The following is a 23,041-nucleotide window of genomic DNA, read 5'->3' as shown; positions in this document are numbered from 1 at the left end:
GGATTTGTACTACAGACTGCCTGCTTCAGTGATGTATGTATGATGTATTGTGGGGTGGTCTTGGGCTACAGGGTGGGCAGTTTCAAAAGTCTATATAAGAGCTTGCACACCAATGTTCTGGGTTCCTCCTCTCTCCTGCGTGGGGTGAGCGGGGGACCCTGTTGCAACAATTTAATAAAGATCAGGCTTACTAGCCTCTTTGCTTCTCAATAAGAAAGAAAGAAAGAAAGAAAGAAAGAAAGAAAGAACTTTGTGACAGTAAGAGGTGTTCAACAGTGAAACAGTCTCCCACAAGAAGTGGTGGACTCTCCTTCCTTGGAGGTTTTTAAGTAGAGGTTGGCTGGCCATCTGTCAGGGATGCTTTAGCTGAGATTCCTGCATTGCAGGGGGTTGGACTAGATGACCTTTGGGTTCCCTTCCAACTCTATGATTCATAGTTGTGTGCCTGCTGAGGTGCTCCAGAAGCTCCATCCCTGGTGTGACTAAACACTGTGGTCCTGCTCTTCTTGACAGCCACGTACAGGCAGTCTTTACAGAGGGTGGTGAACACAGCCCATGATATCATGGGCTGTCCCCTGAGCCCACTAGATGACATCGCAAGGGATTGATGCCTTAGGAGAGCGAGAAAAATTATCAGGGATGATTCACACCCCAGCCAGCACCTCTTTAATCTTCTACCCTCGGGCAGGACATATAGAAGTATAATCAGTCGTACCAACAGGCTAAAGAACAGTTTCTATGTGTGGGCTGTTCGGTTGCTGAATGGAAAATAATATAGTGCAACTGACTTTCGGGGTTGGTGTGTTGTGCAACAAGCACACAGTGCAATGAGATTGAGTGTTTTGGGGGGGAGGCTCGGTTAATTTCATTGTATACAGGTTGTACATTGACAATAAAGGTATTATTATTATTCGATCTGCCTTTAACTCCACTGTTCACGATCAAGGTGTCTCCCCTGCTAAGTAAGTTGGCTTCCGGTTCTGCTCTTCCTTAATGGAGGCAGCCCCCATCACTGCAAGAGATCGTTGGCGAAAGAAAAAGAAGAATGGTTGGGAGTAAATCATTCTTGCAAATTCTCCCCAGGGATGGGGGGAACAGGCTTCACTTGCAATTTGTCTCAGTACCTGGCTCTCGCTCCAACATGGAATGCGAGGGGCAGGGAGGCGCTGAGTGCAAAAGCTCTTCGCCTTCCGAAAACCCTCCACTGCCACCATTATGAAGCAGACGTTCTCCTGTTAATTAGAGTTTAATTGGACGATAGTATAGGCATATGCTGGAAAGAGATGAGATCACAAACTGGAACAAACCAATTGGAAGGACTTTAAAGTTTGAATTTGAGATAAGACTTCATTTGGTGCAAAAGAGGGGGGGGGCCTACAGTTTCTTTATTTAAAGTTGTATTCTCTACATTTATGATTCAGCAACCCTCCTCTGAATGTTAGTTCAAACTATATTTGTACAAGTGAGGATGGAAGAAAATGGATTATAAATATTGAATATAATATCAAATGGAACTGTGTGTGTAAAAGGAAAAAGGGAGGGAAGCTCTATTTTGCAAAAGGTTTATGATGGAAAATTAGAGCTGACTCTTCCCTATCCTTTACTATCTATGAAATGAACTGAATAACGCTAAGAGGACTTGGAATTTAATTTAATTGGAAGGATAACTGGCCATATATCTTCAGCTGGAAGGAAGGATGAAAGGAGTCTGTGAGCTGCCAAGGAACTGATAAGGTTCTTAATTGAGTCATCTGCAGTTTGACAGACCGCTCTTCTTCCCAGGCTGAGAGGAAAAAATTGTGACAACAGTATATTTACTGGGACAGAGTAACTTTTGCAGCTGTTGTTAAAGTTCTCAGTGCAAAACAATGAAGCACGGGACAGAGCAACGGAGAAATTTCTGGAACAACAATGAGATACCAGCTCTGCCCAAAGCATGATGGATAATAGCAACAATCGCTCCGTGTGTGTGTGTGTGTGTGTGTGTGTGTGTATAACATCTTACAAGGTCAGGAAGAAACACCACAGACAGAATAATTGCCACACACCGGAAGAACAAGGATATAGTTTGAGTTCCTCACTTGAAGTTTTATAAATCATTTAATGGGTCAACACGAATAGAAGTTATTAATATTGCAGTTGTTGTATAAGGGATTATTATTATGACCAGAATGTAATTGAAACTAATAAGATTTTGGAATGCAGAAATAAAGAAAATAATCAAATCTGGCACGTGGAGGGTCACTTTAACTAAATTATATAATTCGGTATTTGGAAGATTGGTATTATAATTGTATTATAAATTGGTATTGTTATAATGAGGCCATTATTAAACAGTAATTGGAAACTAATAAAATTTATTCCATTGTGGGCACTATTTCGTGTTTGCGGATCAGTTGTTGGGAATCGAAGCTGGGGCGCATAATGTTGCGCTCAGGTCCCGTTTGTGGGATTCCTGCAATGATCATCTCATTGGCTGTGCAAGCAGCATGTTGGACCACATGAGCCTCTGGTCTGATGCAGCAGCCAGCCTTTTCCTATGCACAATCGGATGTGATAAGGGCAGTTCTGGAAGACAACGGGTTCCCCGGCTCCTTGCATCTCCTCCTTGGATGAGTCAAGCGCTTTTCTGCTTGGCAGTCTGGCCTCAGGCTACCCTCCCCTGTGAGGTGAACCATTTGTAACTGGTTACATCATAAAATCTACGCCGAAGCAAAGGAGATACATGGAAGTCAGTCTGGGAATAGGAGCTGCGGGGTGGTGGGTGGGGGGTGGGAGGTTTGGTTTCTCACCCCCAGAAGGGAAAAAGCAGCAAGTTCCCCCTTTAATTGATTGATTTTGGAGTCCATCACAGTTTCCGCCGGCTGATTTCTCCAGATAATTTGCCAAATGCGGCCGGGAGGTTAGTTTCTGACCATTAACCTTTCTGCCTCGTGGCACCTGAGCATACATTAACTCCTAAGAAGGGAGCTGAACCGGGTCTCGTGGTAACAAATGGTTGTCTTGACTGGAGTGCTCCAGAAAGGAAAAAGAGACCCAAATTGGAAAGTAAAGTATTACTTTTATTTCTGTCCGAGTTGGGATCTGCCTTTGATGGGTCCCACTTCAATGGACAGCACATAAAACGGGCTCCCCCCCCCCCCCACTCCTGGCATACTTATGCATATTCGATTTAGCTTGTTAATGAGGAGAGAGGGAAATGAGTGGCTGGGGAAAAGAGATAATAGCCCATTGTCTCAAACATTACTTTAGCCCAAGCTTCCTTTATTTCTCAGTTCTCACTGGGCTTTGCAGCTCACCTGCCTTTGAGCTTCTTATCGCTCTTCCCAGCCCCCCCCCCAACATTTCTCTCATCTTTGAGTCCCTCAGTGACCTTTGCGGCTCCAAATCCATCACCCAACACTTCCTGAGAGGAGGGTGGCTCTCATCAAACCTTCAAAGTAAAAGGCACGTAAAGTACAAATATATTGCCCAATAATAGCAAATCGACACTCGTTATTTGGCAAAAGTTAGAACTGGCAAAGCTTGGGTTTGCAGTTCTGAGCCCCCACTTTCAGGGGCAGTGGTGAGGAAGAAGATTTGTCGGGGTGTTGATGCTGTGAGCCCCTCTATCTTATGCTCAGCTTCCATCAACAAAACCGTGTATCCTAACGACACCACAGTCTCTGCTGACCTTCATTTCAAGAAAACAACCATGGGTAACTCCTGGAGTAAGGGATGCGGGTGGCGCTGTGGGTTAAACCACAGAGCCTAGGACTTGCTGATCAGAAGGTCGGTGGTTCGAATCCCCGCAACGGGGTGAGCTCCCATTGCTCGGTCCCTGTTCCTGCCTACCTAGCAGTTCGGAAGCACGTCAAAATGCAAGTAGATAAATAGGTACCACTCCAGCGGGAAGGTGAACGGCGTTTCCGTGCGCTGCTCTGGTTCCCAGAAGTGGCTTAGTCATGCTGGCCACATGACCCGGAAGCTGTATGCCGGCTCCCTCGGCCAGTAAAGTGAGATGAGCGGCACAACCCCAGAGTTGTCTGCGACTGGACCTAACGGTCAGGGGTCCCTTTACCTTTAAGTCCTGGAGTCTCTTGCTGCTTTGAGGTTGGGGTGGCGTGTACCAATATTTCGTTTTAAAAACATGCATACACACAGAGAAAAGGGACTCTGGCCAGGCCTGTAATCTGCCTTGCCTTTCTCGAGCTCTTTGCAGCATCCTTTGCCCGAGGCCAAGTTAAACACTTGCTTGAGGACTGATAAATGTTTCTGGACTCACAATCTATCCTCTTTCCCTGAGGCTTCTGAGAAGGCAGCGCTGTGCCGAAATGAAGCCGTCTGATTATTTTTGCCACAATGAGGCTCTGCCGGCCAGTGACACGCAGACCTTGTTAGGTCGGGATGAAAGTCCAGATGTTACTGAAGCCCTGACAGCGTTCTCCGCTCCTGCCTTCCTCTCTGACCCCCCACCCTCAAATCTGAGCGAAGAAATATTCCTGAGCCTCTCCTCAAATCACTCTCCTCAGAATGAGCTTCCCTGAACTCGCTTTCTTCTTTGGCGAGAGGAGCGATGAACTGTCGCCACCGTGCAACTGCTAATTCTGTCCCTGTTTCCTTGCCTCTGGCCTCCCGCCATCCATCTCGGCTCTGAAGAAGCATGGACAACATTTTAATAACCATCAACAAGAGGCACACCCAGCTGCTCAAAGATGCTGCTGCCTCCGTCGTGGCGGCTTGTGTTAGAGGAAACAGGCGACACCCATGGAAAAGCCAGGCGATGCTTTTCCTTGAAGGGTTTTTGGAAGGATGCCGATTTTAGGGGCCCTACCGGGTGAAAGATGGCCAGATACATCTTAGCCAAGGATGGGGAAAATAATGACATTTCAGTTGTGGCTGGACTACAACTCCCATCATCCATGGTCATTGGCCATCCAGACTGGGGCTGAAAGGATTTGGAGTCCAAGGTTCCTTGTCTCTGCCCAAATTTATTTATTTATTTATCAATAAGATTTTATATACAGTCATACCTCAGGTTAAAGTCGCTTCAGGTTGAGTGTTTTCGGGTTGCGCTCTGCAGAGACCCGGAAGCAACAGAATGGGTTACTTCTGTGTTTCGCCACTCACGCATGCACAGATGCTCAAAATGACGTCACGCGCATGTGCAGAAAGCGGCGAATTGTGACCCGCGCAGATGCGGGTTGCGTTCTGCTCAGGATGCGAATGGGGCTCCAGAACGGATCCTGTTCGCATCCAGAGGCACCACTGTAAAGCCCTTCATCTGAGGATCACAGGGCGGTCAGGCTCCGGACCTGACAGGAAGTGAAGACTGGTGAGGTGGTAGCGGCAGGCACAGGACAAATCCAACATTTTGAGGAAAGTGGTTGGTGTGTCCTCTTGCTTGTTCTCTACACCTTAAGACGCCTCTCAAGATAGTGTTGGCAAACGTGGTGAGAGGATTTCCAAGGTGGGGATGACACTCTTTGTTGACATCGGGACATTGGCTGCCATTTTGAATTGAGATGGTGGACCAAAACATCACTTTGGTGTGACTTTGCCTGTATGAGGGCATTATTTGTTGTTGTTGTTGTTACAGGTTATCATAGGCACAAGTTCAGACCGCTCTTGAGATATTGCCATCACACTCAGCATGAGGGTTCCCAAGGTGGGGTGGTAGACTTCATCGCCATTTGGACACTGGGCACCATTTTGAATCAAGCTGGCAGAACAAATCATCACTTGGGCATGTCTTTGCATGTTTTTGACATAGTTTCAGCCACCTTGCATGATAGGATAGGGTGTGCATGTGTATCTAGGTTGGTGTTTGGGTGCCAGGTGCCATTTTGAATCAAGATGGCGGGCTGAAACATGACTTTGATATGACCTCGACCAATATTTAGTGTGGTGGGTCAAAACCCATAAATCATACTATCCATTAAAAAAACAAAACAAAGGGTGTTTTTGTTTTTGGTTTGGTTTCTTAAAAATCCCAGGCAGCACCAGGCACTCCCTGCTAATGTGTATTAAAAGCGGATGATCTACCATTCAGGAAAAACTTGCCCCTAGTGCGATGCCCTGAAAGGGTACAACTATCGGTTCTTCTTCTGGGCAGAGAAACAGCTACAGGGCAGAGCCATAGCCCAGGAAGAGAGCACATGATTTGGGTTCAGAAAGTACCGGGTTCAGTTCCTGCCACCTCCAGGTATGGCTAGATCTCCCTGACCCGAAACTCTGGAGAGCCACTGCGACTACATAACTTTATGACCACTGCTGCATAGCAATTGTTGTTGCACAATTCCATTCACCACATAGATGGGTTTATGAAGCATTTCTGTATCCTTCTGCTGTGCTGAAGAAGAATTCCATGAAACAGGGGGTATATCCGGAATCACTGTTCACTACGTCTGTTTGCGGACCACTTCGGCAGCGTTGGACGCCATAAACAAAGCTTTACAGCCTGTTTTCACTAGATAAGAATCTGTCCTATTGCTTCTTTCAGAGACTTATGTAGTCTTCAAAGACTTTCAGAGACTTATAAGACTTATGTTTATTTGGTTTTATGTTTTCAAGAGAATCCATTAAGAGTACATATTTTGTGATCTTCAGAGATTCGTAAGTTTTCTGTTTATGTGATTTCATATACTCCATATTATATAAAGAGTGTATATTGATATTGTATCATTGTATTTAGTCATCGTGTTGCCTAGGATATTACAGAGGGTATGGGCCATCTGAAGGCAATCCTGTATAGGGAATGTTTTTTTAAAAAATGTTTAATGTTTCATTATGTTTTTATATATGTTGGAAGCTGCCCAGAGTGGCTGGGGCAACCATATCAGATGGGTGGGGTATAAATAGTAAAATTATCATTGTGGAATGGAACGTCCCTATTTTTATTGGAGGAATGTTGGAGGGTATGGAACAGGATTTGTCTTGGTGGGGGTGGAGGTGTTCGGATCTCACGGCCGAGGAGCCGCTAACAGGAGCTCATCAGACAAGCGGGCAACATCTTACTGCCGCTTCCTTTTATTGCGCATTCAAGAGGCACTCCAAACGAGTGATAGACTGTAAATGTACCAGCGACTCGGAATAATGAGGAGCCATTAATTTTCGCCCCTCTTACCTGGCTCTTCTTAACAGCCAGAACCGGCCATTGAGACAGCTGCCAATGAAGTTGGCTCCTGCTGCTGGCGAGGGACACGTTGTCCCCCCTCCCTCAGAAAAAAATAAAGTAAAATGAAGGCTCCTTGCAAGCTTTGATGGCACCAGCCTCAACTGTGGAAATTAATTGGGATTTTTGCAAGAGCGAAGGCTGCCTTAGTGCTTTCAGGCTCACTTGGAAGACATTGAAGCACCCAGCCATCTAGTCCAGTTTGGGCTGCTCAACATCAGCTTTCCATTCCATTTAAAGTGCACGGCTTCCCCAAAGGTTCTCCTGGGAACTCTAGTTTACCCCACAGAACTATCACTCCCAGCACCTGTAAAAATGGGTAGTTCCCAGGATTTTGGGGGACAGCCACGTACTCTGAAAGTATGGTGTGGGTGTGATTCCTCTCCATCGTGTGCTACTGGATTCTTTTAAGCTGGAAATGCTGTTTGGACTGAAACCGTGACCTTCTGCGTAGAGTCACACAGCTGTAGGATAGGAGGGGACCCCCGGCAGATGGCCATCTTGCCTGAAAGCAAGGCAGGGGCTCTATCACTGAGCTATGGACCATAAGATCAGAGATTTGCAGAGCTGGAAGGGACCCTGAGGGTCATCTAGTCCAACCCCCTGCAATGCAGGGATCTCAACTAAAGCATCCAAGACCTCTTCTGAAAAACCTCCAAGGAAAGGGGAGTCCACAACCTCCCGAGGGTGACTGTTCCACTGTCAAACAGCTCTTACTGTCAGAAAGCTGATGTTGAGTTGGAATCTCCTTCCTTGTAACCTGAAGCCGTGAGTCCTACCCTCCAGAGCAGGAGAAAACAAGCTTGTTGTCTCTTCCGTCTGACCAGCCCTTGAGATATTTTAAATGCTCTGTGGGTGGGTGGGAGACACAAAAAATGAGGGGTCTAGGAGGGTCAGTTGTGGGGGAATGAGGAGTCTCTGTTCTCACCTGAGGGAGGGTATGCGATATATCAGCATTGGTTCGGTGCAGATTTCAAAAGGACAATCTGCTGTTCAAATAAGAAAGTGGGTCAAGGTGGAACCATCCGGAAGGCCTCCTTTGACTAAAGCCCTCCGCAAGTCGGGCTTTTCCTCATCAATCTCAAGGCGAAAGAGCAGCACACACACTCTCTCCTGAAGCAAACCTTTTGTCGTCCTTTTGCTGCTTCTTCAGAGAGAGGTTGCCTTGCAGCTACAGATCTCGTCAGGGAGCCACCTCTGCCCTCTTGCATCTGTCGCCTCCCCCTTTGTTGTTTCTGGGGCACGGCAACGCGCCAACACACCTCTGCGCCTTCTTCATCCGATTTCATCGCTCTGAGCTGTGACTCCTGTTCGGGTTTTAATTTCCAAGAAGAAAAACGTCTCATCTTTTGAGAATGAGCTTTAAAAAGAAGCGCAGGGTTATAGAGTTGGAAGGGACCTTGAGAGTCACCCAACCCCCTGAAATGCAGGAATTGTGGGATGTGATGCACAAGTAGCATTCAAATACAACATTCCTTGTTTTCCTAGAGTGGACACGCAGGGGAGTGTTTGGTCTAGCCAGTCGAAAACTTCCTGTTTCCTCCCGGCTGGGACATACTTCCTTTGCCTGTGACTAGAGGTGGTGTGATGGCCTGGGAATCGGATTCAGAGGCTGAACCTGAGGAATCCCAGCCTGCACAGGAGTCCCTGCCTTCAGAACCAGCTGAGCCGGGGCAGGGGCCTGAATCTGAAGGGTCCTCACCTGTGCCGGATCCTCAGGAGCAGACACCAGCTGAATCTGCTCTGGCTCCGGAGGTGATGGAGGACCCATTGCCTGCAGGTGCTCCACTCTCAGCCCCGTCAGAGGAAGCTGAGGTTGCCTCTGGGTCCGGTCACCCTCCAGCCTCTCCTGAGCTGCAGAGGCTCAGGGCAGAGAGGCGGAGGGAACTAAGTTCCCGCAGGAGGAGTGCTCGCCTCCAGGCCAGGAGAGGTGAGTCACCTGTGGACCAGGGCTGCCCTATGCCTCAGAGGAGATAAAAGCCAGCCAGCCCAGTCCCAGGTTGCGGGAGCAACATTGTTGGTAGCCTGTTCCTGCCTGCGCCCTGTCCTGCTCTTCTGCCAGAGTTCCTGACCTCACCCGACTCTTGCCTTGGACCCCACTTCAGCCTTGACGGACAGCCTCCATACCACATCCTCGACCTCAGACTGGACTCGGACCACGCCGCACGGTAACCCCCCGGGACCAGCACAGTGTGACCTTACCTGTCCAGGTAACGTAAAAGGACAAGGAGCGCAGCACTCTCTCTTTTTGACTCCATTCGTCAATGGAGCAGCTTTTTTAGCTAGAAATGCTCTGCTGACTTTCAGCTTTCAGCCAACAGAGGACACTGGGATTATCTCCATATGGGATAGATCCACATGTATATACTTTGTAACTAAGTCTGCCTTCAGGGATCCAACTGTGAACTGATGATGTGAGTAAACTTCTTTTATTAATCTTTAAATAAGATTGTGGTGTGTTTATTCTTTTAAGAGGGATATAAGGGAACTTACCAGGAGCCTAATAGTGAGAGGCTTACACAAGCCTGCAACTAGCTATCCACTGTGCGTTTAAAAGGGGAATGTGAAACTCTGCTAAGTAAAATAACTTGCAAGCACAAGTTAGGACGGATACTACTAAACAATATATCCTCTCCTGCTTGATGGTATTTTACCATTGTACTGTGGAGAGTGTATTAGCTTATGGTCTCTGTGTGTGGTTTGGGAGCTGCACAGTCAGGGGAAAAACAATGCTGTCCAGGGTTGTAAAGACTGCGGAGAGAATAATTGGGTGCACTCTTCCCACCTTGCACCAAATCTATGCTTCCGGGTGCCATAAGAAAGCTGCAGAGATAGCGCAGGATAGTGCACACCCCAGAAATGATCTCTTTCGGCTTCTGCCTTCTGGAAGAAGGTACAGGGTTAAAAAGACTAGGACTAGCCGCCTGAGAAACAGTTTCTATCCAAATGCGATTTTGGTTTTAAACGCAGTGTAATATACTCTATGGGAGTATATTGTATTTAATTATGGGGTATCTGAGTTTTTAGGGGACTAACCAGGCTGGGATAGCTGGGATAGCAGGCTTGTTGGTTTCTGAATGTCTGATGTTCTGTATGGGACAATGACAGTAAAGATTATTGTATCGTAAAATCGAATGCCTTCTTTCCTCAACCTGTAATTTTGGCATTCGGCCACTTCACTGGGGGAAAACCTTCATGCCCATGTACACCCTTGTATGGTCTCACCCACCCCGATAATCCTCATGTTCCTAAATTCTTAAAGAGGCAACATAAAGGTGACCAACCTGTTCAGGAAAAGAATCCACATCTGCTTTATTTCAGGGTACATTTTTTTTTAATACTGATACATACAGAAAGTACAGATTAGATCCCAAAAGTATAACCAACCCCCCCCCCCTATAAACCCATGTGTGATCTTGGGAGCACCTACCCTCTCCAGCATCAAGGTTTTTGTGTTTTGTCTTATTGCAGAGATGAGAACATCTTAGAATCATAGGACCACAGAGCCGGGAGGGACCTCAAAGGCCATCTAGCCCAACCCCCTGAAACGTAAGAATCAGAACTGACCTTATATTTTTTTTCACCTGGCCACTGCCAGAGCAGCGCCCATGCTCTGCGTGTAAACGTAGGGTGTCTTTTCCTAATACCCATCTCAACTCACAAGCAACAGAAGGCAAGTCTATGTAGACATTGGCAGAATGTTGCTATCCTTTCCTGTCTGGACAAAGATGGCATTTTCAGAAATTAGGGACCTTTTAGCCAAGCTTCCTTGAAAAGAGAGAAGGTGATTGGTAATGTGAGGCTCACCCCTTCAGTAGACATGGTCTTTGGCTTTGGACAATATGTTATTTCTCAGCCTCAGTTTCCTGTCTGTAGAATGGGCGCGAAATCAATTTGCCGTTCAGGGTGAAGAAGAAATACGTGAAGGATCGAAGCTCACTTTGCAAAATTCAAAGTGCTGCGTAGATAAAACAGGAGCAGTAATTTGGAGAACCATCGGCAGGGTTAAGGAGGTGGCGATAAGAAAACAATAAGATAGCAAAAGTGGGGTGGTCCGAACAGATAAAAAACGAGAAGGGGGTTTGCAGTGAGACGGCACCCTCATTCTGGCCAGCATGGGTCAGGGTGATGGGTGGTGCTATCCAGAAACACCTGGAAGAAACCCTGTTGGGCACCTCTGTTTTTAGTAATACCACCGACTAATTTCAGCTGTGCTAAAAAGAGAAAGAAAACCAGATGCTGAGGATGAGGATGAGCAACACAGAATGGCCTCAGCAGCACCTGACTGACCTCTGCTGGAAGCAGGATGTGAACTGGCATGGACCTTTGTCCTGGTCCTGCCAGGGCCCTCTTAAAAAGGTAAAGGGACCCCTGACCATTAGGTCCAGTTGTGGCCGACTCTGGGGTTGCAGCGCTCCTCTCACTTTACTGGCTGAGGGAGCCACCGTACAGCTTACAGGTATGTGGCCAGCACGATTAAGCCGCTTCTGGCGAACCAGAGCAGCGTATGGAAACGCTGTTTACCTTCCCGCTGGAGCAGTACCTTTTTATCTACTTGCAGTTTGACATGCTTTTGCACTGCTAGGTTGGCAGGAGCAGGGACTGAGCAACGGGAGCTCACCCCATTACGGGGATTCGAACCGCCAACCTTCTGATTGGCAAGTCCTAGGCTCTGTGGTTTAACCCACAGCACCACCCGTGTCCCATAGGGCCTTCTTATGAGCCTACAAAAGCCTTCCCCAACCTGCTGCCCTCCAGATGTTTTGACCCACAGCTGCAGCTGGCAACGCCTCCCCTCGCTCCCAAATCATTGGCTTTGCTATTTGTTTTAGATTGCAGGTTTCAGGAGTGCCTGGCGTTCTCTGGTCCATGGGGTCACGAAGAGTCGGACACGACTGAACGACTAAACAACAACAACAAAAAGCTCTCATGAGGTGTCATCCAGAAGACAAATAGGATTGGTGGAATTCTGGATCGCTTTTCTGCCCTTCCAGTCAATGGAGCTATGTTGGTTTGAACTTGGAGAGTAGCGATTCAACTTGGTTTATGCCTGGTGGGCAAAGCTAGATTTGGAAACAGGGTGGCAAAGATGTTCTAAACCCTCAAGGGGAAAGGGAATGTGCAAAAGTTTAAAGATGCCTGAATTCTCCTCTGCCAAACCTCTTTAGGTTCATTCTGGGATTTCTCAGGCTCTGCCGTAGGTTCTTCCATCATGAAAACTGGGGGCAGGGCAAGGGGAGAATAATAAAACCATAGCATTGTAGAGTTGGAAGGGACACAGCTAAGTCTTAGGATAAATAACAGCTAGGCACCCATCACATTCCAGAAAAATAATCTGCAAATCAACTCGACGACTGCCAACGGAAATATGAGTTTATATCAGTTGCGGCCATCTGCTTTTTAACTTCATCCTGGTGATGATAACCATCAGATTCTTTTGTAATACTTGCCCCCCCCCAAATACTTAAATTCTAGTGATTTTCCAAAATTTGATAGCTGACTCAGAAGTCTGAGTTCCTCTTTTGGGATTTCAGTGCTCTCCCCAGATTTTCTTTCCACCACTTTGGCGACCAAGTGCTAAGAAAATGCTGAGCCCTCCACCTCTGGTTTGCAGCCAGGAAAATGTGCAGCGTGTCAGGAGAACATTTGATGTGTCTGAACAAACAAAACCAGGAGCTCTGAGTCAGTGGGCTCCATCAGTTACCGTATTTTTTGCTCTATAAGACTCACTTTTTTCCCTCCTAAAAAGTAAGGGGAAATGTGTGTGCATCTTATGGAACGAATGCAGGCTGCGCAGCTATCCCAGAAGCCAGAACAACAAGAGGGATCGCTGCTTTTGCTGCGCAGCGATCCCTCTTGCTGTTCTGGCTTCTGGGATTCAGAATAATTTTTTTCTTGTTTTCCTCCTCCAAAAACTAGGTGCGTCTTATGGTCTGGTGCGTCTTATAGAGCGAAAAATACGGCACCTTCTGCCTTAATGTGAAAAGCATCCGTCACCGCAAAGGACTTGAAATGTTTGCAGTGTCCTCAGAAGGGCAAGCTGAACCAAGTGACCAAATGGTCACCTGAAACGTCTAGGCCAGGCACCCCCAACCTGCGGCCCTCCAGATGTTTTGGCTTACAACTCCCATGATCCCTAGCTAACAGGACCAGTGGTCAGGGATGATGGGAATTGTAGTCCAAAACAACTGGAGGGCCGAAGGTTGGGGGTGCCTGATCTAGGCTGTTTCCGGGGTGTGTGAACTGAGCAAACGCCAACCTTTATTATTTACTTATTTTATTTATTTATCGGATTTATATACGACCCTTCGTCAAAAGATCTCAGCGAAGAATCACCTGCCGACGTTGCAAAGGAGGGCTTGCAAACACTGCCCTGCAATACTGCAGAACATGGTTAGGGGATCTCTTTCCACAGAGGGCCACATGGCATTCTGGAGGGCCACATACCAGTGGCAGGTGGGACCAGAGGGGCAAGAATGAGTGACGCAACAATTGCGAATTTTGTGTTTGTGCAGTAGACTGTCTTCTGGACCTGAGGTCCTTCATCCCAGCTGCAGAATATCTTTAGGATGTGTGTCTCAGACTGCAAGGGGCAGAACGATACTTCGGGCAGAACCAGTCTATAGAAATGCAGTTCTAGTTCAGAGAACCAGGCAGGGCAGACTTTGGCTTTTCAAACTTCAGTGGTGCCCTTTGCGAGGCCAAAATTGGGTGCCCCCTGCCTCTTTGCCTTTTGCCCTGCTCAATTCACTGCATTATAGTTGTGATGTTCTGCTGCGCCCCTAGGCTTGGTGCCCAGTGCAGCATAACCAGTTGAGCTGCCCCTAAATCCCTCTCTGGGCCGGGAATCAAGGAACCAGCTAGTGGCCAATATAGATGATGATACCTCTAAGTTGCTTTGTAGGTGGATGGGATGGTAATGTACTGGAATGAGCTCCCTCTGTCACTTCCCCCAAGCTGATCATCCCTGTCTTTTCTAGCTTTTCCAAATCTGTGTGCTCATGTGCACAACCCAACAAGTTTGCTGGGCATGCTGGAATTCTGATGCACGCATGAAGAGGAAAACAATCCCTTCCGTAAGAACAAACGCCCGAATGTTGAGCCCTGGAGAGCTCTGGAATGTAGGTAGGTCAGTTTCTGTGTGTGTTTTCTTAAAAAATAATTCTGCGCATAAGAAGAGGGAGGCCAAATTTCAATACTAGGTTCAGGGCCTTGATCAGAATGCTCTTCATGGAGGCTGACCTCCATCTTGAATTGGGGTCAAAGCATTGTGTCAGAATCTAACTATGGTTGACCCACATGAGCCATGACCATGAAATGGGAGGTGCAATGCATTGCTAGGCAAGTTGGGATGGTGGACGGAGTAATACCTGCCCCCATAGACCCAGTTGGCATTCCCAGAACCATCGCTTGCTATAAATGTTCCCTTGAACCTGTGGATCAGCCGTTGCTGATCAGAACCCGCCACAGATGGAATATCCATTACATCCACTCACAACCCAAAACAGTCCTTCTCCGAGAAGATATAATTCAAAGGTTTGGCTGAGTGGTCAATTCGTGCATCTGGACATCGGTCCTGAAGGTGACATTCTGCCTCCGATCCCAGTGGTTTCTGTTTTCCGGCAGCAAATGTTTGGATGTGCAAGATGTGTTGTTTGGGGATCTCAAAATACCAGACGGTTGAAATGTTTGAGATTAACATTATTAAGACTTCTGTCCTGCAGCCTTTTTCCTGGACCAAATTACAGTGGTGGGTTTTCTGCAGCAAGTACCAAACTGTCCTCAAATATAACTGTCTCAAATATAACTCAGTGGATTGCGTTGGGGATTTCAGTGAATCAGCAGCATGACTCGGCCTTCAATACAAGTGTCAAGAAGGGCCATCCAGGCTGAAGAAACACCAGTTGCATGAGAAGATTCCAGGTCCATCTACAATTGCTCTCTTGTAGAGTATCAGGTGAGGTGTAGTTTTCTCCTTCGAGGTGCTCTGCTGGAACCAAGTCAATGCCTTGCTGGTAAGAATGGGTGGTTCAGAAGTTCAGTCCTGCTGGTCCCGTCTAAACTCTCCTCGCGAAGCTCCAAACAAGCATGGATTTTCAAACCAAAGCCCTCCACTCAACAGACCCCATTTCCCACCCAAAAATTGTGGCCTAGGAGAGAGTCAAGATACCCAGACTTGTCTGTCTCATTCTGAGTCTGGAGACCCAGGTCTCAAGGACAAAGCGCTCAGTTCTTCCCTCCCCCTCCCCTTCTTAAAAAAAATATGGAGATTGGGTGGCGTGACTACCGCAAGATGGGAGTATTGGCATGATGAAGCAGTCCAGCTCTTTGACTCAACACATGGAGAAGTTGGGGCGATGGCCTACTTTGACCCATTCTTGGAAGGTTTCCCAAGATGGCAGCAAAATCCTAGTGTGCTGGAGATGTTCTTAAGACTGTTTCAGCCTACCAAAGCAGGCAACTTTTACTGACCTGCTAAATATGGGGGGCAAAAGAAGCTACTGTGAATTATTCCTTGCTGTAACCCATGACGGATCACACGCTTCCTTGCAGGGACTGATTTCTGGGTCCTTCCACAGATGAACACATTGTGGCTCACCAGAAAGGTGTCGACAAACAAGCTGATGAGATGAGTGTCTTTCCTTTCCTCCCGATAACCTTGAAGAGGGAGGGAGCCAGGAGCTGGCGAGGCCTTTTGCCCCAGCTCCCCGATTCGAAAACAAACAAACGGAGAGCAGTCCGGTCAGGGCGCTTGAGTGTGGGCGCGCTCCAATTCACATGGACGCCAGGAGGAATGTACTGGTAGAAGTGGAACACCACATCACCAACCAGCCGTTCATGGCCAGTGACAGCGCTGAGCTGGAGCCGTCAGAAGCTAGGTGGGTAGCATCTTGTAGAAGCTTCTCCTCTGCAGATACCTGGAAAGAGAAAACCAGCAAAGGCAGGGTGTTAACACCTAGATGAGTTGTTAGTCTGCGGCTCCATCTGCGCTATAGCAAGGCCTCCCCCAAAGAATCATGGGAACTGTAGTTTGTTAAAGGCTTGTTAGGAGGCCTCTATCCCCATAATAGAGCTACAGTTCCCACAACTCCCTGGGAAGAGAGATTGACTGCTAAACCGCTCTAGGAACTGTACCCAAGTGAAGGGAACAGGGGACTGTGGTTTGATACTGAATCATGGAACTGTAGAGCTGGAAGGGACTCCAAAGGCCATCTAGTCCAGCCCCCTGAAATGCAGGAATAAATGTGTAGTGCATTAATTGTATAGTGTGGATCTGAAGTGGGTGGATTTGGATTAGGTCAGGAGTGGGAGGGAAGCCGTGTTCTAGCGCCAGGTAGAGTTCAGGGATGGGGGTCACATGAAAAGGCCTTCTCTTGTGGTGGTGCCCCATCTGTGGAATGACCTCCCCTCTGAGGGTAACAGCTGGCAACCTTGTTATTAGCCTTTTATCCCAGGGAAAGATTCTGCCCAGGCCTATGGGTGGGTGACTTCTTGCTTGTCTGTATGCAGGATAGAGGTGTGTAGAAATATTTACATCCAATGGCTCCACCCACTTTTGCCTCTGGCCCCGCCCAGTAGTGCATGGCACCCACTGGCTGTGTGAAATTCCTGGACGCAACAGCAGGTGGCGACAAAGCCAATGGTGTGCAGTTCATTCATTTGCTCCTCAGTGTTGTGTTTGGGAGGAAGCTGGTGGCCAGCGCCACCTGCTGGCTAGCTGTGAGAAAGCAGGCAGGCGGGAGACGGATGAAGGCAGACAGGGTCCCCATTTGCCCAGATGAACCAGCCTTCTCTGTCCTCGCCCAGTTCTGGGATGTGGCCCCTAAAAGCTTGACAAGAAGGGAATACGGCCCTCAAAGTCTATCAAAGGTTTTGTGTCTCTCCCTTACAACAAAAAGAAAGATTCAGGTAGGTAGCCATGTTGGTCTGACACAGTCAATATATATATATATTGTCCAGTAGCACCTTAGAGACCAACTAAGTTTGTTCTTAGTATAAGCTTTCATGTGCATGCACACTTCTTATACCAGATATCTGAAGAAGTGTGCATGCACACAAAAGCTTATACCAAGAACAAACTTAGTTGGTCTCTAAGGCACTGTGGTCTAAACCACAGAACCTAGGACTTGCCGATCAGAGGGTCGGCGGTTCAAATCCCCGTGATGGGGTGAGCTCCCGTTGCTTGGTCCCTGCTCCTGCCAACCTAGCAGTTCGAAAGCACGTCAAAGTGCAAGTAGATAAATAGGTACCGCTCTGGCGGGAAGGTAATTGGCGTTTCTGTGCGCTGCTCTGGTTCGCCAGATGTGGCTTAGTCCTGCCGGCCACATGACCTGGAAGCTGTACGCCGGCTCCCTCGGCCATTAAAGCAGGATCAGTGCGCAACCCCAGAGTTGTCTGCGACTGGACCTAACAGTCAGGTGTACCTTTACCTTTAGCTTTAAGGTGCTACTGGACAATTTATATTATTTTTTTATATATTTCAACAAAAATCAAGTATTTCTAAAGAACAGCAAAGCAATAACGTGACCAGCACGAAAGATGGGTATTTCCCTCCCCCCTAGTCTTACAACCACACATAGGAGCCAACTCCCAGGGTCAAGGTGCCTTCAGCCCCCCAAGAAAATACTTGAAGGGGACACCCCCCCAAGTTAATAGGCACTGCCATTCAAATGGTGTGTGCATGGCATGTCTTGTGATCCATTATGCGGGACATGGCTTACTCGGGCCCCCTGATATTTGATTCAAGTTGGCACCCCTGCAACCAAAAGACCCCTTTACCTGGAGATGGCAGAGATAAGCCAAAGTGAGCATGTACCTGACGGTTCACCTGCAGCCTCTTTGTGGCTGCTATCAGAGCCCCAAAACAGGTACCAGGATCCGTCTGAGGCAAGGTGATCAAACAGCTGCTTGCTATATTAAGCCACGGCTTGCAGCCAAGGCCATGATGAATAGGTGAGTCTCAACTCTCGATAGCTCATGTTCAGATTTGAACACTTTGCAGCTAGCGAGGTCCTAGATCTGAGTTACACAAACACTTTGTGCTAAGCATATGACACACACACCCCTTACGCCGGTGGGTACCAGGCTTACATCTTAGTTCTGGTTATCCTAAGAATTGTCAGAAACAAGGGGAAACTGAAGCAGCTATGGATTAAGCTGCATTTCTTCTCTCTCGCCTGCGCTTCTCTCCTCGAGGGAAATGCCATAGGTCAGGGGTAGAACATCTGCTCTGAATTCAGAAGGTCTCTGGTTCAGCCCCGACAGCATCTTCAGGGAGGCCTGGGAGAGGCATGACTGCTAGTCAGTGTAGACAAGGCATGGGGGATCTCCAGCCAACATAGACCTGGCACAGGTTCGAATCTGGCCCAGGGGGCCATTTGCCCCCAAGCATGCCCTGCTGCCCCACATTTGATCTGCGTCGTCAGGTAAATGGGCACATGAAAATGCGGCTGCAAAGGAACATCCAGTAGTTTAAAATAGCCCTTTGGCTAGCAGAGCTCCTTTGGAGTGGCCTTTTTGCAGGTGTGGTTTGGTGTCAGGAGCCGGAGTCAGCAATTAAAAAACCAGTGTCCATGAAGGTAACTATAATAATAATATAATAATAATTTATTATTTGTACCCAGCCCATCTGGCTGGGTTTCCCAAGCCACTCTGGGCGGCTTCCACAGAAACCAAAAATACACTAAAAATACACTAAAATGTCACACATTAAAAGCTTCCCTGAACAGGGCTGCCTTCAGACGTCTTCTGAATGTCAGGTAGTTGTTTATCACTTTGACATCTGCTGGGAGGGCTTTCCACAGGGCAGGCGCCACTACCGAGAAGGCCCTCTGCCTGGTTCCCTTTAGCTTTGCTTCTCGCAATGAGGGAACCCTCGGCGCTGGACCTCAGTGTCCAGGCTGAACGATGGGGGTGGAGACGCTCCTTCAGATATACTGGACCGAGGCCGTTTAGGGCTTTAAAGGTCAACACCAACACTTTGAATTGTGCTCAGAAACATACTGGGAGCCAATGTAGGTCTTTCAAGACCGGTGTTATGTGGTCTTGGCGGCTGCTCCTAATCATCAGTCTAGCTGCCACATTCTGGATTACTTGTAGTTTCTTGGTCACCTTCAAAGGTAGCCCCACGTAGAGCACATTGCAGCAGTCCAAGCGAGAGATAACTAGAGCATGCACCACTCTGGCGAGACAGTCTGCGGGCGGGGAGGGTCTCAGCCTGCGTACCAGATGGAGCTGGTAGACATCTGCCCTGGATGCAGAATTGACCTGCGCCGCCATGGACAGCTATGAGTCCAAAATGTCTCCCAGGCTGCGCATCTTTCAACTCTTTAAACTCTTTGTATAAAGAAACCAAAACTGCGCAGGTCTGGTGCTCCCAGAAACTCTTCCCAGTAATCTTGTCCTTGTGAGGCAGTTGCAAGGACTGAGTGTCCTCGCCTTCCCACAGCTGCCTAAATCCCTCTTCTCCAAGGTTCCCCCCCCCCAATCAATCAGAGACCACATCTGCACACAAGCAATCTCTCCTCTGTGTGTTCTGGGAGACCAGTGAGGAGGGATTCTGGTTGCAGCAGGAAGGGGAGACTACCTGAACTCTTCAGCGGCTGGCCTCATCTCTGTCTCCTGGAATCAGAACTGCTCTCTGCCAAACCACTTCCTGCTCACTAAACCGTTACCTCTTCTGCCGGCTCCTCCCAAGTCTGTGTCAGGAGTTCAGCTTACACTCGAGTAGGACTCTGGCGGAGACACATGCCCGACTGGCATGTTCTCTCCCTCCTGGTCGATCGTTCGGGAGCTTCAAAAGCTTTCTTCTGCCCGAACATCACAGCGACCGATGCCAACAGACATTGGCACACTTAGGGATCCGCAGAGTCTTCACAGTTTGCCTAACAGACCTCAGCAACGCAGCATTTTGGCTAATCTACTTTATTTACATATAAACACAGAGCACTGCAACATGGCTCCCTTTCTCTCTAGTGTCAGACAGCAAAGAGAAAAAGAACAAAGGACAACAGTCCCACTTCACGGAACACAGTAACACAAACATCCTCTCTCCATCACTTCCCACTCTGTGGAGTCAAAACATATACGTCATGTGAAAGACAACAATCCCATGACTGCAATCACGGAGCAGGAATTCTAACAGTCTGCTCCTTCTGGCCACTCATTGTCATCCTACCACCAAGCCCTGGGCTATGAGCTTTCTTCCCCCTGGGGGTTCCCCAGCTTGTGCCTCCCACCACTCTTCTGTATCCTGCCCGTGCATGACATTTGGATTCAAACCACACCTATCAATAGACATATTTCACCTGTAGATGAAAGTCCATTTGCGGGTGTGGCTTTGATCCAAACCGCGCCTGCAAATACACCATGTGAGGTTCAGTGTCTGTGCCAATCCACTGTTTGGTGCTGACAGTAAGCCTTTTTGAAGCCGTCACCTGACACCTCTCACCCCCCAAGACAGTGACACAATTAAGGTAGCCCCCCACTCCCCGGCCACTGGAGCTGTCCCTACGTCTCTCCCATAGGAGCACATTCACCCACTGCTTTTCCAGCTGCACTGGCTCCCGGTGGAGTACAGGGTCAGATTTAAGGTGCTGGTTTTGACCTTTAGAGCCCTTCATGGCCTAGGACTCTCGTACCTACAGGTCCGCCTCTCCCAATATTCCCCCGGAGGACCTTAAGGTCCATAAATAGCAACACCCTAGAGGTCCTGGGCCCTAAGGAAGTCAGACTAGCCTCAACCAGAGGCAGGGCCTTTTCAACACTGGCTCCAGCCTAGTGGAACGCTCTGTCTCATGAGACCAGGGCCCTGCAGGATCTGATTTCTTTCCGCAGGGCCTGTAAGACAGAGTTGTTCCTCCTGGCCTTTGGCTTGGAATCAACTTGATCCCCTTCCCCACTTTCCTTTTTCCTTTCTCCTTCTGTATTGGAACTCCTATTTGGGGACTTCCCTGGCTTTTTTCCCATGTAGGACCAGTCTGGATAGTTGGCCTTGGTGAAGATTTGACGTTTTTATCCCCACAAAAGTTTTTGATTGAGTTCCACTGAAATGAGGCTGCATTTTAATGTTTTAATGTTGTATTTTAATCTTGTTTTTTAAGCTGTATTCTAATCAATTGTTTTTATATTTGGTGTTAGCCGCCCTGAGCCCGATCTTGACTGGGGAGGGCGGGGTATAAATAATAATAATAATAATAATAATAATAATAATAATAATAATTAATTACTTCGTCTCTCTGGGTGGCGTGAAGAACCATTGCCTTCCACACTGGGCAGAGCCAAATACTGGGACGCAAACAGTCCTGGAAATCTGTTGACTTTACTGCTTTGTGGCATGAATTTGGGGAGGCACACAGAAATGAGTTTGATTCAATGGGGAAAATCTCCCTCCCTCCCCGGTTTCAGGAGAGACAGCTCCTCGGACAGAGATGCAGCTTCACAAGCCCTTCTCCGTAAGCTGGGAGTAGGGATGTTAGATGCCGTTTCTTTGAAACCTCCTGCACCTGCTGTCTAATCGGCTTAGCTCTTCTCTTATCCCACAGCTGCTGGGCGCCAGGAGGAGTTAAAGATGGCAAATGAAGTTCAGCTCCGAGCAGGGAAGAAACGGCGGCAGCAGCCAAGGGAAGAATTCCCAGCAAGGCAATCTTATTGGATCTGGTGCTGCTGCTGTTTCGGGTGCACACATGACTTTCAAATCAAAGGGGGAAAACAAACAACTTCTTAGAAGCAGGTGGATCTATCAATTTCAGTTCTTCCCCATTTCCAGTCGTAGGTTCAGCTCTCCCCATTTCCACACCAGCTTGTGATTGTTTAAGAAAAAATAGAAGGTCCTCGTCAAAACTGGTCAGCATTTTATTGCAAATTTCTCCTAATACTCTCATTTCTATATGCATTTTTCCCTAAGACGCACAATTTTGCAAAGGGCTTTCCCCCAACTACAATGCAAGCAATTTTCACTAATGCATACATTAAATGCACTTTCCCCCAACAGGGTATAGTAAACCTGTTGACGACTGTTAACAACTGCAATTAGTCCTACAGGAAAAAGCAAGGGATAGTATGCAGATGACCAAAAATAGCTTGAGCATATGCAATGAGACAAGAATCCAATATCTCTATTCAGACCAGGTCTCTCCATAGTTTTCAGTCTAGTGATGTTGTTGTTTAGTCATTTAGTCGTATCCGACTCTTTGTGACCCCCTGGACCAGAGCACGCCAGGCACTCCTGTCTTCCACTGCCTCCCGCAGTTTGGTCAAACTCATGCTGGTAGCTTCAAGAACACTGTCCAACCATCTCGTCCTCTGTCGTCCCCTTCTCCTTGTGCCCTCCATCTTTCCCAACATCAGGATCTTTTCCAGGGAGTCTTCTCCTCTCATGAGGTGGCCAAAGTCTTGGAGCCTCAGCTTCAGGATCTGTCCTTCCCGTGAGCACTCAGGGCTGATTTCCTTCAGAATGGAGAGGTTGGATCTTCTTGCAGTCCATGGGACTCTCAAGAGTCTCCTCCAGCACCATAATTCAAAAGCATCCATTCTTTGGCGATCAGCCTTCTTTATGGTCCAGCTCCCACTTCCATACATCACTACTGGGAAAACCATGGCTTTAACTACACGGACCTTTGTTGGCAAGGTGATGTCTCTGCTTTTTAAGATGCTGGCTAGTAATAAGTTACAATTCAGCAACTTCTCTTGCTTTTTCCTGTAGGACTAATTGTAGTCATTTACCATACTCACCCATCTCCTACTACCCTTCTGAGAAAAACCCCACCCTCCCACTAGGGTCTGGTGATTTTTGTTTCAGTGTATCTGAAGAAGTGTGCATGCACACGAAAGTGTATACCCAGAACAAACTTGGTCTCTAAGGTGCTACTGGACAATTTTCTCATTTTT

At 47.8% G+C, this 23,041-nt stretch overlaps 1 protein-coding gene across 1 annotated transcript in view; it reads right to left on the bottom strand.

The window, feature by feature from the left end:
* Positions 1-14,954: 14,954 nt before the first annotated feature.
* The window catches only part of GFRA4 (GDNF family receptor alpha 4), a 126,632-nt gene continuing 118,545 nt past the window's right edge, over positions 14,955-23,041 (bottom strand). The window contains exon 8 of the mRNA XM_083398529.1: positions 14,955-16,071. Coding sequence (XP_083254655.1) covers positions 15,928-16,071 — 144 coding nt within the window. The 3' untranslated portion in view covers positions 14,955-15,927. The remainder of the gene's footprint in view (positions 16,072-23,041) is intronic.

This window comes from Podarcis tiliguerta, assembly GCF_965153285.1.
Source record: "Podarcis tiliguerta genome assembly, chromosome: 9".
NCBI classification, from domain to species: Eukaryota; Metazoa; Chordata; class Lepidosauria; order Squamata; family Lacertidae; genus Podarcis; species Podarcis tiliguerta.
This window is presented reverse-complemented; position numbering and strand designations above follow the sequence as displayed.